Source organism: Capricornis sumatraensis, chromosome 16, assembly GCF_032405125.1.
Source record: "Capricornis sumatraensis isolate serow.1 chromosome 16, serow.2, whole genome shotgun sequence".
Taxonomy (NCBI): Eukaryota; Metazoa; Chordata; class Mammalia; order Artiodactyla; family Bovidae; genus Capricornis; species Capricornis sumatraensis.
Genome location: NC_091084.1, coordinates 26,256,431 through 26,279,055, shown reverse-complemented (window position 1 = coordinate 26,279,055; position 22,625 = coordinate 26,256,431). Strand labels below are relative to the sequence as shown.

The 22,625-nt window shown below is 41.3% G+C and overlaps 1 protein-coding gene across 2 annotated transcripts in view; it reads left to right on the top strand.

The window, feature by feature from the left end:
- The window catches only part of USP28 (ubiquitin specific peptidase 28), a 69,262-nt gene that overhangs the window by 19,833 nt on the left and 26,804 nt on the right, over positions 1–22,625 (top strand). For both annotated transcript variants that reach the window (XM_068988307.1, XM_068988306.1), the window contains exons 2-9: positions 853–930; positions 1,853–1,982; positions 13,622–13,727; positions 14,628–14,787; positions 19,653–19,739; positions 20,441–20,578; positions 21,476–21,549; positions 22,472–22,548. In XM_068988307.1, the coding sequence (XP_068844408.1) occupies positions 853–930; positions 1,853–1,982; positions 13,622–13,727; positions 14,628–14,787; positions 19,653–19,739; positions 20,441–20,578; positions 21,476–21,549; positions 22,472–22,548 (850 nt within the window). The remainder of the gene's footprint in view (positions 1–852; positions 931–1,852; positions 1,983–13,621; positions 13,728–14,627; positions 14,788–19,652; positions 19,740–20,440; positions 20,579–21,475; positions 21,550–22,471; positions 22,549–22,625) is intronic.

Genomic DNA, 22,625 nt, shown 5'->3' with positions numbered 1-22,625 from the left:
GAATAGTGTAAATTAGATTTCTGCTGGCTGGACTAAATTTGAACTGTTCCGTTTTCAGTATTCATCTGAAAGATCACTATGTCTTCACTTGGGCCAACTGACTGTTTAAGTTGAGCTTACTTGTAAATAGGTGTTTTGTGTTAACTTTTGTCTTTGTGCAAAACAGGACCAAGTGCTTAGTGAAGACTTTGAGTCTGAAAGGGGTTATAAACTGATCTTGTAGCACGGAAGGTTTTGCCATGATTCAGATTAATGAAGAGAAAACACTCCATACTTTATTCTCTCTGGAATTTTATTTATAATTCAGAAAATTTTGGCTTTATCTGTACTTCTTTTTAATCAATCAGACCTAAAGTTTCAAATGCGACATTGTTGGTGTCGTTTGTTAATTACATGATCGGAAACTTATTGTCAGTGAAAAATGACACACACAAATGGCATGTGCAGTGAAGCTCAAAATAGCACATCTTCATATCCATGCAAATTCCCTGGACTCCTTATAGTGACCTACTTAACGCGCTGCTCACAGAGAGAAACATGAGGCACTTTAAGTGTCCATTAAGGCTAGAATATTACATTTAAATGTTTTATGTATTTGTAATTTTACTCTTTACTTGTATTTCTTCCATAAGTACCAAAAGCATTTTCTATGATTAAGCTTTTAAGAGTCATACATTTGACATTTCACAATGTGCCTGACAGTCAGTACCTTGTTGCTTGGAGCTTGTTGGTTTTTTAAAGTAAGAAGTGGAGTTCTCAAGCCTGTTTACCCTAGATGTTTATGTCTCTTCTTTACATGTATCCAGGTTTACTTTCTGATTGACACGTGTTCATTTTGTTTCTGAAATACAGAGCTGCCAAATGCTGTTAAATCAACTGAGAGAAATCACTGGCATTCAGGACCCTTCTTTTCTTCATGAAGCTCTGAAGGTTAGTTTCAAGGCCTCTATGAGTCAACAGGTTTTAGACAGTTGTTCATATCATAGTGTGTCAGTTCAAGCTATTTTTATGCCGAAATGAAAGTGCATATGTATAGGGACAGACGTTCTAGAGCTCAAATGACCCAGTATCTTCAAACTATAAATTAGAAGAACAGGAAAAAGTTGAGGATGGAAGAGACAGTGCAAGGAACTCTGCAGAGATTTAAGATACATATCAACTAACTGCCCTGTATGGGCCTTTTATGGATCCTGATTCAAACTAAAACATAAATGAGTCAGGGCAGTTTAAACTGGTGATTTGTGTGAGGATAACACTGTGGGTTGTATATTTTTTTAAAGATACATTCTGAAATGTTGAATGATGATGATGTAATAAGATGCTTAGGATTTGCTTCATAATATCTGGGGGAGAGAAGGCAGAAGAGATAAAATGAGATTGACTGTGGCTCAGTGACTGTCGAAGCCAAGTGATGGGCACTTGAGATTCAGTTATATATTCCCACTTCTATTGCATATGTTAGAATTTTTCCCTAAGGAAAGTTTAAAAAGTTAAAACGAAATAGAAGTGTGGTCACCACTAGAGAATATGGCACCTTTATTGTAGGCGCTGACTTCATTTGGAGTCTGATACATCATGCCTTAGCCATTGTGCAACTGGGAGGAGAGGTATCCAAAGCAATGAGGTTTCATTCTTGTTTGCATGTTGTGGGAAATCAGCGCATGGCACTCCCTTCCTGTACCTGGGAGTGTGATAGCATCGCTTCAAGTTTCCTACCGTATATCCTAGAATTATACCTAGATTTAGTATGACACGAGGGTAGTAAGGAGTTGTAACCCCCAAACTCACTTGCTGTTTATTTTAAATGCCGTGATGTTTGACTTTTGAAATTTGTTTTTTTCCCTCCCCTTAGGCCAGTAATGGTGACATCACCCAGGCAGTCAGCCTTCTCACTGATGAAAGAGTTAAAGAGCCCAGCCAAGAGACTGCTGCAGAACCATCTGAAGAAGAGGGGAGTGCTGCCAGCAAAGAGGAATTAGCAAGTAGGTATATCCTGGCTGGGCCCTTTTCTGAACTAGCAGAAGTTAAGAGATGAGTTTCTGTGAGTGTCCTTTCCATCACATCAACCCTTCGGAAATAATGGTAATCATGGCTAATTACTGAGCCATAATGAGGTGCCAGGCACAATTCTCAGCACGTGAATGGTTCCATTCATTCAGCAGTTATTTAATGAGCCCCTGTTAGGTGCCAAGCACTCTTTTAGGCACTGGAGATGAACAAAGGAACAAGAATTGCTGCCTTGTGAGAGATGAGGCCATGGAGGGAGTGAACGGGAGGCAGATTATGCAGAGGCTTCATAGCTGCTTGGCTTGTACTCTAAGCTGGAGGACCAGCCATTGGAGAGTTTGCTGCAGAGGAATGCTGTAAACTGGTTTCCACTTCCTAAGGGTCATTCCGGCTGCTATGTTGAGAACAGAACTGTGGGAGGGAGTAGTGAGCATGGGGCAGATAAGGGAGCCGAGCGCCGTTCAAGAAGCTGTTGCTGATGAGGGCAGCGTGGGCCGGGATGCAGTGGTGGAAGGGTGACGAGTGCTTGCCGCACAGGATCTGCTTACGAAGGAGCTGAGGGCTGTGACAAAAAAGAGAAGGGTTAAAGAGGACTCCAGGTTTTTTTCCTAAGTAGCTGCAAGGGTGGGGTTGCACTTAACTGACATGGGAATAATTACTGATGGAGCAGATTTGGGTGGAAAATGAGATTGATTTTGGAAATATTAAATTTAAAAGGCCTGTTTGACATCAAGGTGGAGTGTCAGAAAGACAGTGGAGATCCAAGTGTGCCGTTCAGGGGAGAGAGCTGGGCTGGACCTGGATAAAACTTGAAATCATAAACTTGTAAATGGTACATAAAGTTATGGGAAAGGATGAGCTCTCCTACGGAGCGGATATAGAAAAGAGAAAAGGTTTTATGTCTCAGCAGTAGGTACTTCCAATGTTGAGATGTCTGGGGAAGGTGGAGAGGGCAGTGAAGAGTATGGAAGCATAGCAGGAAGACCCAGAGAGTGGTACTCTGGAGACCAGAGAGGCTTCTGGGAGGAGGATCTGTCAGCTGGGTCAGGTGGTATTAATCAATATTTGGGCAGTTTCAGGCTATTGTGAGTGCTGCTGCTGTGAATATTCTTATATATGTCTTTTAGTGCACAGTGACTTATTTCAATCCATATTTTTCTTTTTGAGATGCATCCATGTTGGCTATACCTGTAGTTATTTCTTTTCATGTGTAATATTTCTTGATCTGAATACACAAGAGAATTGATAAATTTGTTGATTGACTTTGGAGTTGTTTAGAGTTTTTTTGCCATTATGAACAAATCTACTGTGAGCTATTTTGATTCGCGGTTTTTCGTGCACGTAGGCCAGAGTTTCTTTAGTGTTTAAAGACTTGCAATGTAATCGGTGAGTACTGAAACATGCCTGTCTTCATCTCAGTAGGTATTAGGTGTCTGAGATGGTAAGGAATCCGCCTGTAATGTGGAAATCCTGGGTTTGATCCCCGGGTAGGGAGGATCCCCTGGAGGGAAAGGCTCCCCACTCCAGTATTCTTGCCTGGAGAATCCCCGTGGACAGAGGGGCCTGGTAAGCTACAGTCTGTGGGGACACAAAGGGTCGGACACGACTGAGCACTGAGCGACTAAGCACACAGCATTAGTGACATCTCCCACCAACAGAGTTTGAGGGTAACTCTTGCTGTTACGATTGTTAGCTTGTAAAATTGTTGCTTGTGTTTCTGATATAAAATGATTGTCTTGTTTTTAACTAGAATTTTAAAAACTTAAATAATGATACTGATTATCTTTTCCCTTTTGACCGTTTATGTTCCTTCATGTGACATTTGTCTTGGTATCTTCTGCTGGTTTTTCTGTTTGTTTCTTTCTATTGATTCTTGATATTCATACTGATAGTGACCTTATTTTCTTGATATGAATCCATTTTCCTGGACTTGGGCATTGCAGATACCTTCTTGTTGATGACCTGTGTTTTTCCTCTGTGGTGATGAGCTAATAAATAGCTTTCATTTATTAATCTTCTGCTGTGGTTTATGCTTTTTGTTTAAGAACTCCTATACCGTGACGTCATAGGATATTCTGTTATATTTTCTTCTAAAATTGTAATGTTTTGCTTTTCACATTTAAATATTTAATTCATCTGAAATGGATTATTTTGGTAAGACATAAGATAGAAATATAGTTAGATCCATCACTGCCCCCCAGCACCTCTCCTCACTACCCAGGACCTTTTATTGAAAAGGCAGTACTTAATTTCTTTTTCTACTTTCTCATTATTAGTGTATAGGAATGCAAGATTTCTGAGTGTTGATTTTATATCCTGCAACTTTACTATATTCATTGATTAGCTCTAGTAATTTTCTGGTGGAGTCTTTAGGGTCCTCTGTGATGACCCAGAGAGATGTTATGGGGAGGGAGGTGGGAGGGGGCTTCATGTTTGGGAACGCATGTACACCCATGGTGGATTCATGTCAATGTATGGCAAGACCAATACAGTATTGTAAAGTAAAATAAAGTAAAAAGAAAAAGAAAAAAAAAAGAAAAGGCAGTACTTACCCACTGATTAGCTCTGTTACATTATTTTCGTGTTTTCCATTTTACTTCATTATCTGTTTTTAATTCTTAGCGGTATATACCTAGGAGTGGAATTGCTAGATCATATAACAATTTATGCTTAAGTTAAAAAAAAAATTCTAGAAAACTTTTTTTCATGACTGCAACATTATCACACTTAGAAATTAATAACAATTTCTTAGTCTCATTAAATACTATTATAGGAATTTCCCTGCTTGTCTCATGAACAACATGTTGGTAGTTGGTTTGAGAGTATAATGACCCGCATAAGATAAAACATTAAGCTATGTTTGAAGTCTGGTTCAAGATGGCGGATAATAGAAGGATGTGCCCTCATCTCCTCCTGCGAGAGGACCAAATTTGCAACTAGCTTTGCAGGAGGACAACCTGCAAAAATTTGCAGCCAGACAGGACGACACTGGAACCCATCAAAAGAAGGTACCCCACATCCAGAGAAAAAGAAGAAGCCAAGGTTAGACAGCAGGAGGCATACAGTCATGAAAAAAATCAGATCCCGTATCTGCTGGGTAGGTGACCCACAGGCTGGAGAACAATAATGCCAAAGAAGTTCTCTCACTGCTGTGAAGGTTCTGAACCCCATGTCAGGCTTCCCAGCCTTGGGATCCGACAAAGGGGCTGGAAGGCCAGGGAATCTGGCCCTGAAGGCCAGCAGGATTTGATGATAGGATTTCCAGAGGACTGAGGGGAAAAAAGACTCCAGTCTTGGAGGATATAAACAAAGTTTTGTGTGCACCAAGACCAGAGGAGAGGAGCAATGACCCCACCGGAGGCTGAACCAAAAACTACCTGCTAGGGTTGGAGGGCCTCCTGTGCAGGCGTGGGTCGGCAGGGGCTCACCACAGAGCTGGGGCCACTGGATGGCCCCCTTTAGCGTAAATCCGCTTGGAGGTTGCCATTAACTCAACTGTAGAGCCTGTAGACCCCAGGGCTGGGTTGCCTCAGGCCAGACAACTACAAGGGAGGGAGTGCAACCCCAGCCATCAGCAGATAATTGGATTAAAGCTTTACTGAGCAAGGCCCTGCCCAACAGAGCAAGACCCAGTTTTTCCCATCAAGTTTTTCACCAGTCTCTCCCATCAAGAAGCTTACATAAGCCTCTTAACCTCAACCATCAGAGAGGAGACAGAAGAAGCAAGAAAAACCATATTACAGAATGTTAATCACGATGAAAAAGCAGAAAGTTATGTCTTAGGTGAAGGGACAAGATAAAATCCCAGAAAACAGCTAAATGAAGCGGAGATAGGCAACCTTTCAGAAAAAGAATTTAGAATAATGATAATGAAGATGATCCAGGATCTCAGAAGAGAGTGGAGACAAAGATGAGAAGATGCAAGAAATGTTTACCAGAGACCTAGAGGAACTAGAGAGCAGACAAATAGAGATGAATAATACACTAGAAGGAGCCAGCAGCAGAATAACTGAGGCGGAAGCATGGATAAGAGAGACCTGGGAGAACTGGAGAGCAGACAGATAGAGGTGAACAATAGGCTAGAAGGAGCCAGCAGCAGCATAACTGAGGTGGAAGCATAGATAAGAGAGACCTAGAGGAACTAGAGAGCAGACAGAGAGGTGAACAGTACGGTAGAAGGAACCAGCAGCAGCATAACTGAGGTGGAAGCATGGATAAGAGACCTAGAGGAACTAGAGAGCAGACAAATAGAGGTGAACAGTACGCTAGAAGGAACCAGCAGCAGCATAACTGAGGTGGAAGCATGGATAAGAGACCTAGAGGAACTAGAGAGCAGACAAATAGAGGTGAACAGTACGCTAGAAGGGATCAGCAGCAGAATAACTGAGGCGGAAGCATGGATAAGAGAGACCTAGAGGAACTAGAGAGCAGACAGAGAGGTGAGTAATACGCTAGAAAGGGTCAGCAGCAGAATAACTGAGGCGGAAGCATGGGTAAGAGACCTGGAGGACAGAGTCGTGGAAATCACTGCCACAGAACAGAATATAGACAAAATAAAGACAAGAAATGAAGACAGCCTAAGAGACCTCTGGGACAATGTTAAACACACCAACGTTCACATTACAGGGGTCCTGAAGGAGAAAAGAGAGAAAGGATCTGAGAAAATACTTAAAGAGATAATAGGTGAAAACTTGCTAAACATAGGAAAGGAAATAGCTAAGCCCAGGAAGCACAGAGTGTCCCAGGAAGGATAAACCCAAGGAGGAACACACCAAGACACGTAGTAATCAAACTGACAAAAATTAAAGACGAATAAAATATTACAAGGGAACTCCCATCAGGCTATCAGCTGATTTCTCAACAGAAGCTCTGCAAGCCAGAAGGGAATGGCATGATATATTTAAGGTGATGAAAGGGAAGAACCTACAACCAAGAATACTCGACTCAGCAAGACTGTCCTTCAGATTTAATGGAGAAATCAAAAGCTTTCCAAACAAGCAAAAGTTAAGAGAATTCAGCACCACCAAACCAGCTTTACAACAAATGCTAAAGGAACTTCTCTAGGCAGGAAACACAGAGAAGGAAAAGACCTACAGAAAATAAACCCAAAACGATTAAGGAAACGGTAATAGGATCATACATATCGATAATTACCTAAAATGTAAACGGATTAAATGCATCAACCAAAAAGACTTGCTGGGCAGATGAAAACATGTGCATCTATGCACTTCCATTTACCGCATCACTCTGCTTGACCCCCCCCCCCCAAATTGTATGTAATTATTCTATATTATTCAATTAATCATGTTCCCGTTAAGACTTGCAATTGTAATTATCTTTTTTTTTTCCGGCTATTGTTTGTGAAAACAGATAAACATCTTTTACTATTGTGATTATGTAACTGTCACTCGTTTAATACCATTGTATCATGATTGGCAACAGAAAAATAGTAGAGCTCTATATCACCCAAACTAGGATATAATAGAAAAACCTTTGAAAAAAAAAAGTTTTAAAATCCAGGTGCATACCAGAATTATCTTGAAATTTTTTGAAAAATTCAAATGCTCAGGTATTGCTTATTTTCTCCAGAGCTCCAGATATGTTTCTAATGAGTAGTCATGTTTAAAAACAACTGGACTATATGATGACCTTTTATCTAGTTTGTTTCACTTTTTCTATTTCATATTCATTACTCCCATTTCATTTAGTTTATGTTCTCCAGCTTTTCCATCTCTTTTTTAAATTTTCTTTCTCAAGCCTTTATCAGGTGTAGTAGAAAAGCTTTTGTATACATAAATATAAATATGTATTATATATATTTTAAAAAACTTATAAATTTTTGCCTAACTAGAAAAAGCATGACATTTTGATTCCACTTGTTTGACTTAGTATGAATAGAATGAATGCTTGATTTCTAATTAAAAAATAGATAATGCATGAAGCAACAAAGGTTTACTGTATGGCATGGGATTATAGTCAATATCTTGTAATAACCTATGATGGAAAATAATTTCAAAAATAATATATGTATATTTGTATAACTGAGTCATCTTGCTGTGCACCTGAAACATTGTCAGTCAACTATACTTCAATAAAAAATATATATTAAAAAATATGTTTGAAATGTTTTTAAGATTCCTTTTATCTGTAAATTCTTATCTCTTTTTTAGTCATGTTTCATACGTTCTGGAATTTTCTGTTTGCATTTCTGTGGTATACTTTAATGAAGTTTTATGTCCTCTGTCTTTCCTGTTAATTTAGGTGCTTATCTGGCATGACAGTGTCATAGGTAGTATTGTGTATATTTCTTCTGTTTTCTCATATCAAGAAGCAAATAATGTCTGGTTACCCCCTTTTTGTGTTGTTAAAATTGTTAGGGTGCTCAGGTTGTCAGCTTGATTGATTTGTCATAAAGTTCCCCACCTAGTGTTTCCAGCCACCATTGGTGATTATTGCTTAGATTCTTTATTTTATTGGAGGTTTCAAAATGATAATATTTTATATATCATTACCTTGTAATTTATTAGTTAGAATCCTTTTTCTCAGTTGTGGTAAAAACACGTTAACAAAATTTACATTTTAACCATTTTTAAGTGTATATTTCAGTAGTGTTAAGTATATTCACATTATTGTATAAAAGAATCTCCAGAACTATCTTGTAAATCTGACACTTCATTCCCATTAAGTAACCCTTTTCTCTCTCTATCTCACCCCTGGTAACAGCCTTCTGCTTTCTGCTTCTATGAAGTTGACTACTTTAAATACCTCACATAAGTGGAATCATATAGTATTTATGTTTTCATGACTAGCTTATCTCATTTAACATAATATCCTCAGTGTTTATCGATGCAGTGGCATGTGACAGGATTACCTTTCTTTTCTTTCCAAATTTTTTCCTTATGCTAAATTACACATAACATGAAAGTTACTATCATAACCATTTTAAAGCATACAATTCACTGGTATTATGTACATTGATGTCATCGTGCAGCTATCATCACCATCCGTCTCCAGAACCCTTTCTTTGTCTTATGAGACCGAAACCTGTACCCATTAAACAGTAATTCCTTATTACTCCCTCTCGTAGCAACCTCCATTCTTTCTGTTTTCTATGATTTTGACTACTCTTAAGTACCTTTTAAAAGTGGGATCGTAGCGTATTTGTCGTTTTGTGCCTGGCTTGTTTCACTTAGTATAAGGTCTTTAATGCTCAGTTAGATTGTAGCATGTTAGAATTTCCTTTCTGTTTCAGGTTGAATAATACTCCATTGTATGTGTATACCAGATTTTGTTTATCCATTTATCTGCCAATGGATATTGGGGTTGCTTCCACCTCTTGACTGTTGTGAATAGAGCCATTTGAACTTGGATGTGCAGATGCCTCTGAGACCCTGATGTGTACCCAGAAGTGAGATCGCTAGATCATATGGGAGTCTACTTTTAATTTTTTGAGGAGCCTCGGTACTGTTTGCCGTAGCATTTGCACCATTTTATAATCCTACCAGCAATGCAGAAGAGTTCCAGGTTCTCCAAATCCTCACTAATACTTGTTATTTTCTGGTTTTTGGTTGTTTTTTGATGGCCATTGTAGTGGATGTGAGGCGATAGCAGCACATTGTGGTTTTACTCTGCACTTTCTCTGATGATTAGTGACACTGAGCATGTTTTCATATGCTTGTTAGCCATCTTATATCATCTTTGGAGAAACGTCTGTTCAAGTCTTTTGCCTATTTTACAGTCAGATTAGTTCAGTTTTTATTGTTGGCGAGTTGTAGAAGTTCTGTATATATTCTGGATATTAACTCTTTATCAGATATATGATTGGCAGGTATTTTCTTCGATTCTATAGATTGTCTTTTCACTCTTTTGATTGTGTCCTTTATGCTTTTAAAGTTTTTACTAGGCTTGATTTAGCTCTGTTTGTTGATTTTTGTTTTTGTCTCTGCTTTTGGAGTCGTATCCAAAAAAATAAATGTCATGAAACTTTCTCTGTTTAACATTTTGAAGAATTGCCAAACTGCATTCCTCTAGCTTTCCCAGCAACTGCACCATTTTACATTCCCACTAGCACTACACAAGGTTCTAACTTCTCTACATCTTCACTGACGCTTGTTATTTTTAGCCTTCCAAGTGGGTGTGAAATGTTAATCTCATTGTGGTTTTGATTTGAATTTCCTAATGGCTAAAGAAGAAATGGAGTAGCCATCATGGTCAACAGAAGAGTCTGAAATGCAGTACTTGGATGCACTCTCAAAAATGACAGAATGATCTCTGTTCATTTCCAAGGCAAACCGTTCAATATCACAGTAATCCAAGTCTATGCCCCAACCAGTAACGCTGAAGAAGCTGAAGTTGAACAGTTCTGTGAAGACCTACAAGGCCTTTTAGAACTAACACCCAAAAAAGATGTCCTTTTCATTATAAGGGACTGGAATGCAAAAGTAGGAAAGTCAAGAAACCCCTGGAGTAACAGGCCAATTTGGCCATGGAATACGGAATGAAGCAGGGCAAAGACTAATAGAGTTTTGCCAAGAAAATGCACTGGTCATAGCAAACACCCTCTTCCAACAACACAAGAGAAGACTCTACACATGGACATCACCAGATGGCCAACACCGAAATCAGATTGATTATATTCTTTGCAGCCAAAGATGGAGAAGCTCTATACAGTCAGCAAAAACAAGACCAGGAGCCGACTGTGCCTCAGATCATGAACTCCTTATTGCCAAATTCAGACTGAAATTGAAGAAAGCAGGGAAAACCACTAGACCATTCAGGTATGACCTAAATCAAATCCCTTATGATTATACAGTGGAAGTGAGAAATAGATTTAAGGGACTAGATCTGATAGATAGAGTGCCTGATGAACTATGGAATGAGGTTCATGACATTGTACAGGAGACAGGGATCAAGATCATCCCCATGGAAAAGAAATGCAAAAAAGCAAGATAGCTGTCGGGGAGGCCTTACAAATAGCTGTGAAAAGAAGAGAAGCGAAAAGCAAAGGAGAAAAGGAAAGATATAAGCATCTGAATGCAGAGTTCCAAAGAATAGCAAGAAGAGATAAGAAAGCCTTCCTCAGCAATCAATGCAAAGAAATAGAGGAAAACAACAGAATGGGAAAGACTAGAGATCTCTTCGAGAAAATTAGAGATACCAAGGGAACATTTCATGCAAGGATGGGCTCGATAAAGGACAGAATTGGTATGGACCTAACAGAAGCAGAAGATAACTAAGAAGAGGTGGCAAGAATACACAGAAGAACTGTACCAAAAAGATCTTCATGACCCAGATAATCACGATGGTGTGATCACTCACCTAGAGCCAGATATACTGGAATGTGAAGTCAAGTGGGCCTTAGAAAGCATCACTACAAACAAAGCTAGTGGAGGTGATGGAATTCCAGCTGAGCTATTTCAAATCCTGAAAGATGATGGTGTGAAAGTGCTGCACTCAATATGCCAGCAAATTTGGAAAACTCAGCAGTGGCCACAGGACTGGAAAAGGTCAGTTTTCATTCCAATCCCAAAGAAAGGCAATGCCAAAGAATGCTCAAACTACCGCACAGTTGCACTCATCTCACATGCTAGTAAAGTAATGCTCAAAATTCTCCAAGCCAGGCTTCAGCAATAGGTGGACCGTGAACTTCCAGATGTTCAAGCTGCCTTTTAGAAAAGGCAGAGGAACCAGAGATCAAATTGCCAACATCCGCTGGATCATGGAAAAAGCAAGAGAGTTCCAGAAAAACATCTATTTTTGCTTTATTGACTATGCCAAAGCCTTTGACTGTGTGGATCACAATAAACTGTGGAAAATTCTGAATAAGATGGGAATACCAAACCACCTGACCTGCCTCTTGAGAAACCTATATGCAGGTCAGGAAGCAACAGTTAGAACTGGACATGGAACAACAGACTGGTTCCAAATAGGAAAAGGAGTACACCAAGGCTGTATATTGTCACCCTGCTTGTTTAACTTATATGCAGAGTACATCATGAGAAATGCTCGGCTGGAAGAAGCACAAGCTGGAGTCAAGATTGCGGGGAGAAATATCAATAACCTCAGATATGCAGATGATACCACCGTTACAGAAGAATGAAGAGGAACTAAAAAGCCTCTTGATGAAAGTGAAAGTGGAGAGTGAAAAAGTTGACTTAAAGCTCAACATTCAGAAAACGAAGATCATGGCATCTGGTCCCATCACTTCATGGGAAATAGATGGGGACACAGTGGAAACAGTGTCAGACTTTTATTTTTTTAGGCTCCAAAATCACTGCAGATGGTGATTGCAGCCATGAAATTAAAAGACGCTTACTCCTTGGAAGAAAAGTTACGACCAACCTAGATAGCATATTCAAAAGCAGAGACATTACTTTGCCAACAAAGGTCCCTCTAGTCAAGGCTATGGTTTTTCCAGTAGTCATGTATGGGTGCGAGAGTTGGACTGTGAAGAAAGCTGAGCACCAAAGAATTGATGCTTTTGAACTGTGGTGTTGGAGAAGACTCTTGAGAGTCCCTTGGACTGCAAGGAGATCCAACCAGTCCATTCTGAAGGAGATCAGCCCTGGGATTTCTTTGAAAGGAATGATGCTAAAGCTGAAACTCCAATACTTCATTATGCCAATTTTCCGTAGATTATTTTGGGCTTCATTGTATGTGTGAATTACGAGTTTTGTTTCTTTGCATTCTTTATTTTTTAAACTTTTATCTTATTTTCTTATCACACTACCCGGAACTTTGAGAGCCACGGTGAGTAAAAGCCCTCACAAGAGACATCTTCATCTTACTCTTGCTTTTAAAGGAAATTTCACAATTCAGTATAAAGTCTGCTGTGGGTTTTCCATGGATAATTCTTTCTCAGTCTAAAAATAGTTTTTCTCTTCCTACTTGGCTTGAAGTTTTTATTCCTTGATAGAGGTTGAATGTTATCAAATACTTTTTCTGTATCTATTGAGATAATCATTTTTTCCTTTTAATTGTTTAGATAATTTTACTGGTCTCTTTTCTAACATTAGCTTGATATTTCATTTCTACAATGAATTCAGCTTGGCCTTAATATATAATCTTTTGTGGTATGTTAGCAGGATTCTGTTTTGCTTATATTTAGGCTTTTTACATCTATGATCATGAGTGAGCTTGTCATTTTGCCTTTCTCTTACTGTCCTTGATTGGCTTGGGATGTAATAAGGTGTTATGCTGACTGTAAAATGGGTTGAGGAGTATATTCCCTATTCTCTAGAGTAGTTTGTGTGAGATTGAAAGTACCCATTTTTTGAATGTTTCACTTTTAGCTGCTACTTTACAGCAAGTACAGTATTTAACCTACAGGTATGGGATATATTTCTGACTCTGAAGTAAGGCTGCAAAAGGGGGTATTTGGTTCATTGCACTTTAGCAGCTTGTTATTACTGTACTGTTAACTAATCTTAAGGCTACAGTGTGGCAGTAAATTATTACTTTGACTCTGGCATGGAGTAATAAAGTTGTTATTTCACAAATGAGCCATTATAGTGAGAGCTAATTTTGTGACTGCTTTTACCTTTTTACCTTCAATATAGACAGAAAGGCAGTGTTTCCTGCATGTAGACTAATTAAATTTCTATTTATCTTACAGAAGTGATAGACCTTACTCACGATAGCAAGGATGATCTTCAGGCTGCCATTGCTTTGAGTCTGCTGGAGTCCCCCAAAATTCAAGCTGATGGAAGAGATCTTAACAGGTTATTGACTTAATTTATAATCTTTGCTCCACACCTTAGTGTGTAGGTCAAAGACAGTTCTGCCAGGCTTCTTTAATTGCACCTAAATGAAACTTCTTTTATGAGAAAATTTAAATTCATGTTAGCTTACTTACTCTTTGGTTCACTTTTGAAGAAGCTAAATATGATAAGAGTCTTATTGCAGCCTGCTGTCTTTGAGTTGAGTAGAAACTGCAAGGTTTTGTAGTTTTCATTTGATAGGATGGAAACCAAATTAGAGCAAATATCTGATGAAAATACATATTCTCTTTTTTTAAAGGTGTCTATGAGTTCATATTCTGTTTATAAACCTTGAGCCTTTGTAAACTTTGAGAGTTACGTGAAAATGAAAGTTATCATTAACTCCCCTGTCTCAGAAGTGACTAGAGGGATATATTTTTTGAATTAGTACTGATTTAGTGATTGGTATTGTTCACAAATACCCAGTTCCAAGGGTGGCATGTTAGTTTGTAGACACGTTGATCCCCTCCTGTTGCTGAGTTGCTTAGGACCATGATATGTGTGTTAAACAATTTGGAGGCGCTTAGCTTTTGCCGAGTGTCTCTCTTGGCTCTTTCAATGGCAAGTCTGAAATAAGGCACTTTCATTGAACTGTAAAACTTTTAATAGTCTTGAGTCTCAACTCAGTTCCATCAGGGGCCTTACTGGTAATAATCTCTGCTAGGAAGGATTTTAACAACTTCATGTTTAAACCTTACTTTTCATTTATGTTAAAACTAAAGTTATGATATGCCTAGTGATAACCCAGTTAGTAGTGTACCTGACATTTTGAATTTCCTATGAAAGGTTATCTACAGCCTCCTTATAGTATAACAGTTTAACTCTTTTCTTTTTTGATGTGTGTATGTTGGCACAATATAGGATGCACGAGGTAACCTCTGCAGAAACTAAACGCTCAAAGAGAAAACGCTGTGAAGTCTGGGGAGAAAATCCCAATCCCAATGACTGGAGACGAGTTGATGGTTGGCCAGTTGGGCTGAAAAATGTTGGCAATACATGTTGGTTTAGTGCTGTGATTCAGGTATGAAATTTTTAAGAGACAACTGTGTCTTCTGGAGACAAGTTTTGTAATGTATTAAGCTGAAATATGAGAAACACAGCTTTGAAAAAAATGGAGACAGATAAATAAACTGGAGCGTTTTCCCCATGGTATGATTGTATTTCGGTTACTTTTTTACGTTTCTGACCTAGACGCTCTGGTGTCTAAAGCGGGCAGTACTGAAAACAAAGTCTTCTGTGCTTTTAAATAGGCTGAGTGTGTGGTGTATTCCAGCAGAGCACGAGTTAATTAACAAGGAGAAACCAGTCTTTGAGAGGCTATTGTAAGGGACCAAGCAGGAAGGAAAGGTCACGGCCTGGAATGGAAAAGTGGCATAAACTGTGGTAGGTGGGAGTAAAAACATTCTCAAGGTGTTCAGGAGATCAGATGTATAGGGCATGGCAGGCAGCCTAGTAGGGATATGTGCAGGAAGGGCTGAGGAAGACCAGATTTCTGACTTGAGCTACCAGGTGGGCAGCAGTGCCATTTGACACCAGAGGAGGAATAATTTGCGTGTGTGTTAAACGTGGGGTTTGGTTAGTTTTAAAACATGCTTAGTTGTAGGGTCCACATGGAACTACTGGGTAGGCAGTTATCTTTGTGAATCTGTTGTTCAGTAAAAAGACCTGGGCTGCAGATAAAATTCTGGGAATCAGTAGCCTGTAGTTGGTGATCAAGCCCAATGGATGGATGGATGAATTGCCCTGGGGAGCGTGTTGCCTCTTAAGCCTAACGTGGCTGCAGTGCAGCACTTGACCCCATCCTGCAAGCTTCTCCTTCACAGTACTTGACAGCAACCCAACTGCTCAGCCAGAAACTGAACCCTCTGCTTCCACGCTTAAAACCCATGGATTCCTTCAACTTACTCTTTGCCTGGCACTGTTTTCGCACTGGGGAAACAGCAGTAGATAAAACAAGGCCCACACTCCCATGGAGTTTGAAAAGAGTGGGACATACAGGATACAAATTACAGATCAGGTGGTGCTGAGGACTATAAAGACGAATGAGAGTGAGAGGGACTAGAGAGGGAAGGCGTGCTGTTCATGCAGGGGGGTTGGGTAAGGCCTCTCTGCCACAGTGAGCATCCGAGCAGAGGCTGGACTTGGGCGAGGCATTGGATGGGCCATGTAGTTACATGAAGAACGTTTCTTATGATCACATGAAGAACGCTGCAGATGGAGCGGACGGCATACAAAGACTCGGGGTCGGGAGCTTAGTATGTTGAGAAACAGGGAGAAAGCTGGGTCTGAGTGCCAAGGGGGAGCAGCAGGCAGCAGTGACGACAGCGGTGGTGGGGGGCGGGGAGCCCGGGGGTCATGCCGAGGACTCAGGAGTTAGGAGAGGTGGTAAGTGTCAGAAGGTTTGGGGCAGACAAGTGCTGTGATTCTGCTTCCGCTTTAAGCGGCTCACTGGCTTCTGTTCACTGGGAATTAGGGACGTCAGTCAGTGCTTTCCTTTTGAGAGAGAGGGAGAGATTGACTGAGACTGAGACCCTGCCCTGAGTTGACGTCCCTCCTGTGAGAGCTGATGATGAGGGCACAGCTGAGAAGAGTTTCAGAGGAAGCATGGCAGGATGGGACAGGGAGCGTGTGGGGAGGGCTTGGCCTCCAGGAGCAGGAGGGCAGGAGAGTAACGGCAGAGGACAAGGAAGAAGTGACGACTGCTAACGCAACTTGAAATGGTTCCTAAATAGTCATTTTTTCCTCTGAAATAAGCACCACTTTCTGAGACAGCGTGGAAAAGTTGACTGAATCTCTTTAAGAGGGTGAAAGTTTAAAATAGTTGTCAACAGCGGGAAATCAGTTGGCACCAGAGCACAGTAGTAGAATTTCTAAAAATATGAAGCCCTGCTTGAGCTTACAGACTTAAATGTATAGTGGTATCAGTGTGCCCTGCTTTATCAAGACTTTTTCTCTTGGCAGTGCTCCATAGTGCTTAAGTAGAAAATTAAGTTCATCTAAGTTGGAGGATTTGCTGGGTTAGATTAACGAACGAAAGGGCAGTTTGAGAATTTAATTAAGGGTGGTTAGAGATCACGGGATCAAAGCTGGGGAGAGGGCAGAATGATGACAGGAAGGAGGTAATGACTGGGGAGACAGGGAAGATACTCATTTGCTTGGGTTCCTGATGATGTCAAGACACAGGTGTCCTGTGAGCCAGAGGACAGGTTATGGTTCTGGAGAGGGGTGTTCTGAATTTGTGGTCTGACCTCTGGCAGTTGTTTCAGGTACTGACATATCCTGGGTGTGGATGAGAGTGTAGAGATGGAGCCGAGGAGTAGGTCACAAGAGGTAAGATGCTCAGGGAGCTGGAGGTCCCCAGGCTGAACGAAAGTCCCTGTGTTCCCTCCATGAATATAAGCCAGACAGCTGCTGGGTGCCTAGTGCTGTTCTGAGCCCTTGAGGTACAGAAGTGAACCAAACCCAGACTGAGCCTTGCCCTTAGGAAGGTAGGTTCTTGTGAGGCAAGAAGGACAAGGAACAGTAAGTAGAAAGCAATACAAACTTAACTAGTTAACTAGATAGCTAAGTTTCTATACTATGTTAAACTGTGTTCGGTGTGGTGGAAGAGAGGAGGGTGAGGGAGACTGGAGCTGCCTCGGGAGGGCGGGAGGAGTTTCCCACGTCGACTGCTAGGTCAGGCCAGGACTCTTGAGGGGCTGAGACTGGAGCACATACCTGGGCAGCAGGCAAGGGAGAGAGCCCATAGCTGCTGGGGGCGGGGGCAGGGGTTGGGGGTGTTCCAGGCGATGGGACGTGCCTCGCAGGGCCCCAGCATGGGCGCGAGCTTGGTGTGCTCAGAGTCCCGAGTGGCTGGAATGCTTGGAGTGGAGGGGAGGGTCATCGGAGGTGTTGCTGGAGAGGTAACTTGACTTTTGTTCTGAGTGACATGGGGAGTCATCGTGCGGGTTCTGAGCAGAGGATTGATGGACTCTGGCTTGAGTTTTCAAAGGCTCCCTCTGGCCCCTGAGGAGAGCAGAATGGAGGGGTGAGGATGCAAGTGTTGAGACGTGTGAAGGGGGCTGCCGCAGTCGTCACCGCGAGGCGTGCTGGCCGGGGCCAGGCTGGTGGCCGTGGGAGTGGAGGAGAGGTTGGAACCTTGATTTATTCCCAAGGCAGAGCTGAGAGGGTGTCCCGTGGGTTGGATGTTGACCGAAGTCACCTAGGAAGGATGGTGGACTTGGGGTAGTCAGAAGACCTCTCACCACGTGACAGTCCTCAGTGACTTTGGGAGCTCTGTTTCAGTCACACACATTAGAAAGATAGTGAGAAGGACCTGTGTGGAGAGTGAGCTGGTAGAGAGGAGGTTCTGGAGGCAGGGAGACGGTGTGTGCAGAGCAGGGAGTTGGATTAGGTGCTCGGGACGGAGGGAGAGGAGGTGGTTCTGAATAAAATAGTGCCCCAGAGTCAGAGTGCAACAGCCTTCTTACTGGATGTCAGTGGTTAGTAAAAGGAAAGGAGTCAAAAGATTATTCTGAAGTTCTAAACTCTGATGCCTGGAGGAGGAGGATGTCATTAGTGCTAGAGAGACTTCAGGAGAAGAAGCAGATGGTGGACGGCCAGTCAGTATTGGATTGGGAAATGTGAGTAACGTTAACTCACACTGTTGTCATTTTTAAGAATCACAGCATCTTTGGGGAATGCCAGACTTTGGTGAAGCTGCAGAGGTGCAGTGAAGGGACTTGGGAATGTAAAACCATTTTTCTCGTGGTGGAAGAGAAGTCCTGGAACTTTGCTATTAGCAGAACAGGGATGAAACTGAGAGGAGTGGAGAAGGGCTAGGTAGACAGGGGAGGTGGGAAGAGAAGAGAGCCGGTGGCAGGTAGAGCTGAGCATCCCAGGCCTGGCTCCAGACAGAACTGTGCTCTCCTAGCCTCACCTGACTAAAGTTGCCAGGCCAGGTGTCCATTCCTCCTGTTGCCTGAATCCCGGTAGAGCTTGTGATGTTCCCAGTCTCGGTGTACTATTGGCTGAATCCTGTAGAGCTTGTGATGGAGTCTGGGAGGTCGGAGGCCCATTGTCCACCCAGGCCGCTGCTTCAAGAGTTCTGATCTATGGGCTGGAAGGCTTTTTCACTGGAGGAGTATGTTGGGATGAAGAGTTAGGGTCATACAAGAGATTTTTTAAAACATCAGCTTTGAAAAGAGAGTTAGTCATAGTTGGAAAAATGTGTAATTTACAAGCAATAAAAAAGAATTCCTCTCCCTAATTCTGCCAGTCCGAGATATCTACTGTTATAATTCTTAAAATACAGTACTTACGACAAAGAGTAGAGAGTAATGAACACAGCTGTACTCGCCACCCAGTTTTAGAAGGAAATGTTTCAGATCCCTGTACTGCTGAGTCCCTGTTGTGCCCATTCCCCCGTGTGTGCCTGCCTTCCTAGATACACCCACAGGTGTATGTAACCCTAAACAGTGTGCCATGTTGTTTTATATAATGAAACCTCATATACACAGCATAGTACTCTTATTCTTCTACACAGACTGTTTCTGAGATGCATCCATGTTGATATATGTAACTCTGGACCATTCATTTGTACTGTGTAGAAGTCTGTCTTACGAAAACATTGTTTCTACAGCATTAATGACTGTATAATAATCTGCTGTACAGGTGCACTATAGTTTATTTAATCTTTTCCTATTAGCCATTAGGTTGCTTCTGGTTTTTCTCTAAAAAGGATTAACATTCTTCCTGCTAAATTTTTATACATAGCCATTATTTCCTTAGAATAGAAATACCAAGTTAATGGTTATACACATATTTTTAAGATTAAAAAAAATTTTTTTTTTTTGCTGCAGTTATTTTGAAAGAAAGGCTATTAATCCATTTCCTTCTTTATTTCAGTCTCTGTTTCAATTGCCTGAATTCCGAAGACTTGTCCTCAGCTATAGTCTACCACAGAACATACTTGAAAATTGTCCAAGTCACACGGTAAATTGTTGTTGAGGAGTCTTCACTGTTCAGCCCCTTTCATCCCAAAGGCCTTTAGATTTTGGTTAAAGCTGGTGACTGTGATGTCCTCTGGCTTCGGCAACATTTGTTTCCGTTTCCTGATGATCCCTTTTATTTCTTTGTGACAAGAAATAAGGATTTACAAAAATGTGAAGTTAAGCAGGAATAAAATGAGAAAAATAGTTCTAAGAAAGCAACGGGTCACTGTGGTGGCCTCAGCTTCTCTGCCACTGGGCCTCCTTCAGGCTCCTTCAGCCACTTGCACTGAGAGATGCAGAGTGGATGACGTGACGCAGGAGGCCTGGAGCGTCATAGAAGAGCCTTCAGCTCATTCTTGCCAAAGGGGGTAGCCTCCTGCCCAGATCAGCCCTGCCCCGCCAAGATTTCTCCTCGGCGGTGCTGTTCCCAGCAGGAGGGAGGGCAGCGGCTTTAGGGAGGGAACACTTCTGCTTTCTGACAGTGTGCGGCCTCTGGCTTCTGTCAGTACACAGGTAGTCTTGAGTTTAGGGCAGTCCCCACCACAGCCCTTATCAGAATGCCTGTAACAATTTGAGACCCGACTCTGATCTAGATCTTCATAAATGTAAATTAGGGAGTGATTGTTAACAACTTTTCTCTTTACACATCCTAATTTTCCAAATACGAGGTTATAAGAGTACATACGGCCATCTTTCCTGCAGGAAAAGAGAAATATCGTGTTTATGCAGGAGCTTCAATATTTGTTTGCCCTGATGATGGGGTCAAATCGCAAGTTTGTCGACCCTTCAGCAGCCCTGGACCTCTTAAAGGGAGCGTTCCGATCACCTGAGGAGCAGCAGGTACAGGAAGCCTCTAGTCCTGGAGCTGGCAGTGATGCCTTGTGACCATCACTGTGATGCTGCTTTGTCTCAGCTGTAGAATAAGCTGTGACCGTGACGGTGCAGGACTTTAGTGCCTGCTTTTGCCCTTTATAATGCTTAAGGAACAGGTGGTAAAAAGAAGGTACGTGTGTGTGTGTGTTGTGTAGAGGAGGCTGGCAGTGCTAAAGGAAAGTAGTAGAAAGAAGAGTGTTCCAGGGACTGTTGAATTAGAAAGGAGGAGTGTGGAAGATAGCTCAGTGAATCATGGCAAAGGGTCACAGGGGAAAAGAAAGTCCGTCCTTTTTGTGCACCTTTGTCTTGGAATGGCCCAGATCGAAATCCTAATTTTAAAACTGTCTAAACCCGAGTTCAGTAGCTTTTCTGAGCAATCTTTCTTTTCTAGTCACAAGTCTATTCTTTTCCCTATCTCCTATTAAAATCAAAACTAGCACTGTTCATGCAATTACTTTTTTCCCCCCCTCTGTTTGTCTAAAGGTCTGACAGTTCTACAGAATTCTCAAAATGTTTCAAAATGTTTCCTTTCTCCCTACAGATGTCCTATTCTAAAGGACTACAGTCTGTTCTTTGAACCTTTCTAAAAGGCCTAGCTGGAAGTGTTTGATAGTTTGTTACAAATAGATGTGGCTGGAAGGGGCAGCGTTCCATTTCCTCCTAGTCAGAGATCCCCTAGCGCACCTTGTGTGCTGTCTGCAGCCTTGGGCTCCGGTGTTCCTTGTATCTTCATGATATTTGGACCTGAACAAGGAATCTTGCACAGTAATAGAGCCTTACTCATTGGTGGGGTAAGGGCAGAGTTTCATTTGCCCACATACAGTGTTGAGTCTAACTCTTCTGCCCTTTGTGCCTCTCTTACAGCAAGATGTGAGTGAGTTCACACACAAGCTCCTGGATTGGCTGGAGGACGCCTTCCAGCTAGCTGTTAATGTTAAGTGAGTGTGGCGGATTTGTGCATTCTCCTCCTCATAGCGGTTCACTGAGAAGGATGATACAGGAGATTATTCTTCTCAAGTAGAAATGACTGATTTTTACCAAACCCCATGGGGTAACCACTCACTTTTGTCATTGTTTATCCCCCTTGCCTTTGGTTTTCCCCTCTATAGATAATCACATTAACCTGTAACTTTTTACTAAAAGGGCCATAGCTATTAACTTTTAAAAGTCAACACCTGTGCTGTAAAATGTATTGAAAGGTCAAATCAATCCTTGATGTGAGAATGGAGGTGTAATATGAATACATTGAATTTAATTGTTTCAATCACTGACAGAAGTAAAATTCAAGGCAAAGAATATAAATACCTCTTACCAAATATAGATGCAGAGGTATTTGTTTCCTAAGCTGTTTTTTTTTAACTCTAGATGGAAGAAGTATGTATCATAAAACAGCTTTCCAATACATTTAAGAAGAGATTATAGAAATAAACTTTTCTTTCCATTTCCTTGTGCCACCAGGAAAACTTTTTCATTTGAAAAACTGCACAAGAGGGCTCATTCTTGCTTTTATACAACTTCTATACCTTATATACTTCTGCCACTGGATATGGATGTTATCTATTGAATGTACACACATACATGTATTTGCATGTATGACTTCCTTATCAGACTTTCAGCTCCTTAAGACCAGCAATCGTGCCTGTTGCCTTTGTGTCTCCAGAATTTAGTACAGTGCTGGGCATATACTTGATCAGTGAGTTTTTGAACTAAACTTGTTCAGTGAGTAACTAATCCTTTACTTTAGATCATACCTGGCTCTTAATGAAAATGTTTTACTTTTGCTTTTGAATGATTGTTTGATTTAGTATATTGCTTACCTCATCCAAATGATACAGAATTGTTTCCTTGTTTTAAAAGTAGCAATCCCAGGAACAAATCTGAAAATCCAATGGTGCAGCTGTTCTATGGTACTTTCCTCACTGAAGGGATTCGTGAAGGTAAATCCTCTGCTCTAAATGTTAATTCTCGACTTGTGACCACATGTGTATTTACTGTGAAGAGGCTTGAGAGTCAG